At 36.1% G+C, this 6,000-nt stretch overlaps 1 protein-coding gene across 1 annotated transcript in view; it reads right to left on the bottom strand.

Moving 5' to 3' along the window:
• ITGA4 (integrin subunit alpha 4) overlaps positions 1-6,000 on the bottom strand; it is a gene marked incomplete in the record, with an annotated part of 76,854 nt that overhangs the window by 3,582 nt on the left and 67,272 nt on the right. Inside the window, 6 exon segments of the mRNA XM_072419104.1 lie at positions 1,735-1,854; positions 2,188-2,301; positions 2,547-2,654; positions 3,873-3,960; positions 4,543-4,632; positions 5,334-5,413. Coding sequence (XP_072275205.1) covers positions 1,735-1,854; positions 2,188-2,301; positions 2,547-2,654; positions 3,873-3,960; positions 4,543-4,632; positions 5,334-5,413 — 600 coding nt within the window.

Below are 6,000 nucleotides of genomic sequence, written 5' to 3'. Positions count from 1 at the left end.
TCAGAGCAAGCAGCTTAAAGGGTCTGATTCTAAAGTATGCTATCAGATTCTATAGTATGCTATCTGTAAGACTTTAAACATCTGTTTATTTATGGGAAGGACATATATAATATAACACAGTAAATGGATAAACAATAAATTACAATCATTATTTGAGTGGATATGCTATATATCAGTAGTTGAGTGGATAATAACCAGACACAGAAATCACAATTTCCATGAACCTTGGCTGTTTTTCTAGATCATCATTACAAAGTAGACAGTATGATTCCCATATATGGTAAGTTACATCATTAATTTGTTTATAACTGGCTTGTCAACAATATAGTGCCCTTCCTGACATTACCTGATAGGCAGAAAATGGAATTGTCTAGTGGTGAAATAGACAGACTACATTGTTCTGGGCAAAGCGGAAGGGCACCAGACTGGAAGTGCCAACCTTTTTGTTCTGTGCATGCTGAATTATTATGTAGCCTTACTCCATCATTATGGTAGTCCATCCTAACAGGAAAGACTAAAGTTGATGGAATGGGAGAGAAAAAGGAGTTCAAAGAAAGCTTCACATTACAAGAAACTGAAACTAAAATGTTTTCATGGGGGTTGCAGACAGTAAAGTAAATAGGGTACTTGCACACCCAAGCTGATAAATCAAAATTATAATTTGAATGATTTTTTCCCCACACTCGAATATGTGCTGACCGCACTGCCAAAAACAAGAGATATCATGCTGAATTTACAACCTCTATCCTCCCTTTCCCGGATTACATTTATATTTCTTACATGTGCAGATTGTTGCTGATGAAGGTTGGTAACTCTTTGGTTCTCTCCAAATGTCACGTCTGCTCTTGTCACAAATTGCAGCAATGAAGAAGCTTCCTGAAATGTGCCAAAATCAATCAAAGTATTGTTGTTGACTACACAGTAAATTAAATTTATAGTAAACATTAGATTAAAAACATTTTTATAAAATGCCTTTGACATGATATCTTATAATTGTACATTCTGACCTAAAAACATACCATTTATAGTCCTAGTCAGATTAACTCATGACCACAGTAAATTCTCACTGCTGTAATAAACTCTTTACTCTTTTACTCTTTAAAACACTTTACATCAGGGGTCTTTTATATAGGTACTCAGCCTGGTCTGGTAAAAGTGCCATTTCTAATGTGGTAATGTATAAATTTGGCCTCCTATTATGTAAAAACTGTGCTGCATCACCTAAATATATGGTATTAACACAGTTTTTTCTTAGCCCCCCTGTAAAGGTATACAAATACCTCCGGTCCTTCTAGCCCAGTTTTCTGTGAGGGTTTGGTAATGATGTTCACTGCCACTTAATACATAGATCCATCTTAGCAGATCCACGAACGATCGTATTACAAGTAATGGGGAGCAAGCTCAGTGGGGTACAGTTCTGTGATTCTCCTCCCTTCATAGAGCAGAACAGCACTGTATTGTCATTGAAAAAGGATCGGGAATGATCCTTTCCAACGACAACTATTGGACAGGTGTGTATGTAGCCTTACTGAAACTATTCCACTGTGTGTCAGAGAGAGAAAGAATGTGCACACATGGCTCAGCGAGGACGTTTTTTGGTCATTTTGCAGCTTGTTTATAAATGAATTTGGTCATACATCAGCATTGAGTTTTCAGTGGTATCACCAGATGATCAGAATCTGACAAGGGTAGTTTTATATGTATTACAGCAACACATTTTATTCTTCTACCTACCATTTCCAGAAGAGCGTGGTTTGTTTCCACCTTGACTTCCACAACAACCTCGTGTTCAAATTCCATGTCTCCAAATGGGCATGTAATATGTATGCAAGATGGATCATCTTTAAAGCAGTACTAAAAAAATTGACAAATACTTATGTTATTAAGACCCAACATATATTCATTGTAAGCATCACCAGCTTTTTTTTAGCAAGGCAAAAAAACAATCTGCAACCACCTTTCATTTTTCTGTGCTCCCTGAAGTGATGAAAATGTAAATGTAGGTTACTTCACTTTGCACACTATCCATTCTCTTACTAATCACTGAATATTTCTGTAGCATTGTTATATAAAGTTGCAATAATACAAACATTTTCATTCAAATATTTTCATTCAAATAATATGTTTTTAAATATCCCCCTAACTAATAAAATAATAAAAAACACAAAGAAAATGCTAAATACTAACCAAGTGTCTTTTCCCAGATCTTGAAAAGAAGTCAACTAAATCACCAAATATTGCAGTAGATGGTGTGTCACAGACATCTGTTATAGTTTGATAATGGCAACTTCCTGTAGAGGTCTAAATAATAAATATTAATTAGTGTTAACTTTATAATACTTTGGCCTAATACACAATTTCTGAGGAAGCATTATGCACCCTGAAAACAACAAAAACGAGCACCTTACAGAAAACAGTTCAAAATTTGGCAAAATTTCTCATGCTGAAAGTATTAGTAGCCACACATCTAGTAATCATATGGCTCGTAAATATAACATTTAATTGGATCTACATTATTACAGTTTGTATTATGACATAGCACTTACCTTAATATCCAAAACATTAAATAACTTGATGTCACTTGGAGCAAATGTGTTAGGTAGGCTAATCTCAAATACAGCATTTGGAACAAGACTTGGTCCAACATTGATCACCTAAATAACAAAGACATAAAAAGACAGTTCAGTGAATGTTGGCCGATTGACAAAAGACTGGTAATAGTATCCATTCTCCATACATGTTACTTAGCCAATAAATTAAAAAATAGGTATAAATACCAGTGGTCTTAACATTAACATTTACAACTTACTCTGGTGAAGAAGTAATAACTGTACCACAGACAGAAGAGAGCAGGGATGGGTTATTGGTAATAGGGGTTACCAGTAAGGTGGAGTGAGTCAGGGAGGGTAGAAATAAGGGCACATAACATTGTCTATCAAAACCCACCAATTCACAAAGAATTTCAATGTGTTGAAAAGTCTACTTGAACAAGAAAGAGAATTCATGGGGGGGGGGGGGGGGACTGCTCCAAAGAAAACCTTTAGTTGTCTGTGGGATAAGTTAATATATGCAATAGGTATCAGTGGGTTAATCAAAATGTCTTAATCAAAAGAAGAATATGGCATCGCCCATGATGGAACAGAGGTGAGAATGGTCTGGGTTTAGTTAAGCTGTAAGGCAGGCATGTCCAAAGACTATCCCGGGGGCCAATTGCAGCCCATGTTCAGATTTCCACCGGCCCACAGCCTCTGTCATCACAGGGAATCTCCTACGTCATTATAGTGGGCGTATGCTGTGCGGGACCACGCCCACTCTGATTTCACGAACGTGCTCTGCACGGAGCCCGCACTGACACAGTACATAGGGAATCCCTCACGTCACCCCGGTGGGCGTGTGCTGTACGGGGCCCACCCAAAAAGTTTGGACACCCCTGCTTTAGGGCAAAATAAGTTATTTTCTAATTGAAAGACAATGCTATTAAGGATATTGGGTTTCATTACTTCTTAGACATCCATGAAAATAAGGCTGACAGGCAACTTTTGAGGATAGATTGAGATGGGATGGTCCTAAAATGTGGAGGCCATAGACACAGATTATAAGCAAAAGTTTTTGATTTGAGTTCTGATTTACATATAATTGCTCCATCTATGGACTAACCCTGACTTTCTTGCCGAAGCATTACTTCCTAGTAAACAGTTTGCATGGATGAAAATCATTGGACTGGCAATTACCTTATTGATAATAGTACTAAAGTTCACAATATTTATTACTAGCTATCTCTTTTCTTAAATAAAATTAACATTCCTACATACAAATGTTGTATATTTACATCATAATTAAAATAACCAATATATTGAAAATATGGTACATACTTTGAATGTATAGTCTATTGTTTCCTTGATGCATGAAATCTTCTCATCATCTGGTGGGCCATAGACAAATGATACTGGAGATACGGAGCTAAATTACCAAAGAAAACAAATTAGTCAAAATTTCATGAAGAATTTATAATTAGTAAAACTGTTGGAGGAGCCACATGACTATAATTGCAGTGTAGTGATTAGTATGCATGGTATTTACATAAAGGAATGATAAAACGTACAGATATACAAACATACAGCTAAGGCTGCCAGGTAATTATACATAAAAAAAAGTGTTTGTTTTTAACTATATTATAATAATGAGTTATTTACATCTAAATAATTAGAATAATCTAGGTACTAAGTCATCTATATAATGTAATCTAGTACTGACTGGAATATGACATGGTACAGAGTTTAATTTTACACTTGTTTGGGGCAACAAATGGACTAGATATGTTATCATTGCATTTTCATTTACCCAGCTTTGATTCACAGGTTATCCAAACTAATAGAAATGGCAAGGAGGCCATTTTATATATCTAGAAATGTACAGGTTTGACCTCCTTGGATGTATACCTATACACTGTCACTAAAAGCCAATGTGTCTCTGGCTGCTACTAAACCAAATGCACCACATAACCAACACTCCATGGCTGTGTCAGGTAACACTTTAACTTACCCAAGTACATTAACATTGACCTCGTATCTTGTTGGAATGATGAAAATGGCTTCATTGTTCAGTAGAGAGTCCTTGTTTAACTCATTTTCACTGCAAGTTTAAAGAAAGGAACGTTAGTGTAATAAAAATCATGACACAATGTAATACAGATTTTTGGCTGAATTTTGTATGGAGTATAACAGCAGAGCAAAAGGTAATCTATCTGCACAATGGGGATGGGGTAGAGAGCTCTACAAATGACTTCTAGGAAAGGTCCTGGAAAGTTTTGACATGTCCTGAAATATCCTTGCTGCCTACTTTAGGAGAGACTCACCTGGAGATGCCAATTCTTAATAGTAAGTATAATTTTATATATTTCTGGGCATGGAGGTACATGGTATCACACATTTCAGCTCAAGACTCGAAGAGTTGAATACACACTATAAAGGAAACCTGTACAGAGGGAAGTATGTAAGCAGCCATTTCCACCGAAGAGGAATACTTGAGTTTATGTCTGCTTTACTGCCCTTTTCCAGTTGCATTTTTATTTGCAGTGAGGGAAGAAAACATCCTAAAAACTAGACCTTTGTTTGCCTGCAGATTTGTTTTTTTTAATTTGAAGTTTTATTGGATGGATTCATCATCAGGTCAGAATAATATACAACAATAGTAGGTTAACAATGCCTGCAGATTTTTAATATTTTTCATACTGTGCTTGCTTATTTGTATTGCTTATAATATAATGAAACAAATTATATTAACAGAAGGAAAGAATATCTTTGTATGCCTTATATCATGCTTCTCAGTCTTACCAGTTCACAGTAACATTGATTACAAGATCTTCTTCTGCTTTGCTGAGCGAGCTGGCATCCAAGAGAAATGAGAATTCTTGCTGTAAAATCAAGAGCAGGTCAATGTTATTACTGAATTAGATTTCTCATATAAAACTAAAAGGTGCTTTCTTTAGAAAACTCCCTGTTCTTTTGTTCTCTTTAAGGGGAAGTAGTTTAAGGATGACAGCATACAAAAGTTACAAAGAAAAACCTAATCAGAGGGTCAGAGAGCAGTTTTTCAGGTGCTGTTCAACACTTTTCAGATACAAAGCACTTACTAATGTCACAAAGGAATCCCCCATGTATTTTTTCCATTCCTCATGTGCCAGCAAGGAGTGTGCAGATAGGTGGAATTAAGTTAAGCTTTGCATTGTCCAGACACATGCTTGGGGTAGATACAAGACCCAGTATTGCCTAACCACAGTAGATAAATCCTTTGCTCGCATATAGGTATATGATCTGTGTATCTAGCCAGTTCTCTAAAATTATTTTATTTCTGAGTTTGATTTAAATAAATTCAAACAGTTGACTTCTCTGGAACCACAGGTCCCAGCATGGGCAGAGAATTAGCAACAAGTTTCTATTCTAGATCTATACCAATCAGTAGTGCACAGCAGGAGTGTAAGCACAGAGATGTGCGATCACA

This window comes from Pyxicephalus adspersus, chromosome 7 (genome assembly GCF_032062135.1).
Source record: "Pyxicephalus adspersus chromosome 7, UCB_Pads_2.0, whole genome shotgun sequence".
NCBI classification, from domain to species: Eukaryota; Metazoa; Chordata; class Amphibia; order Anura; family Pyxicephalidae; genus Pyxicephalus; species Pyxicephalus adspersus.
Note: the sequence above shows the minus strand (reverse complement) of the source record. Positions and strands in the feature narration are given on the sequence as shown.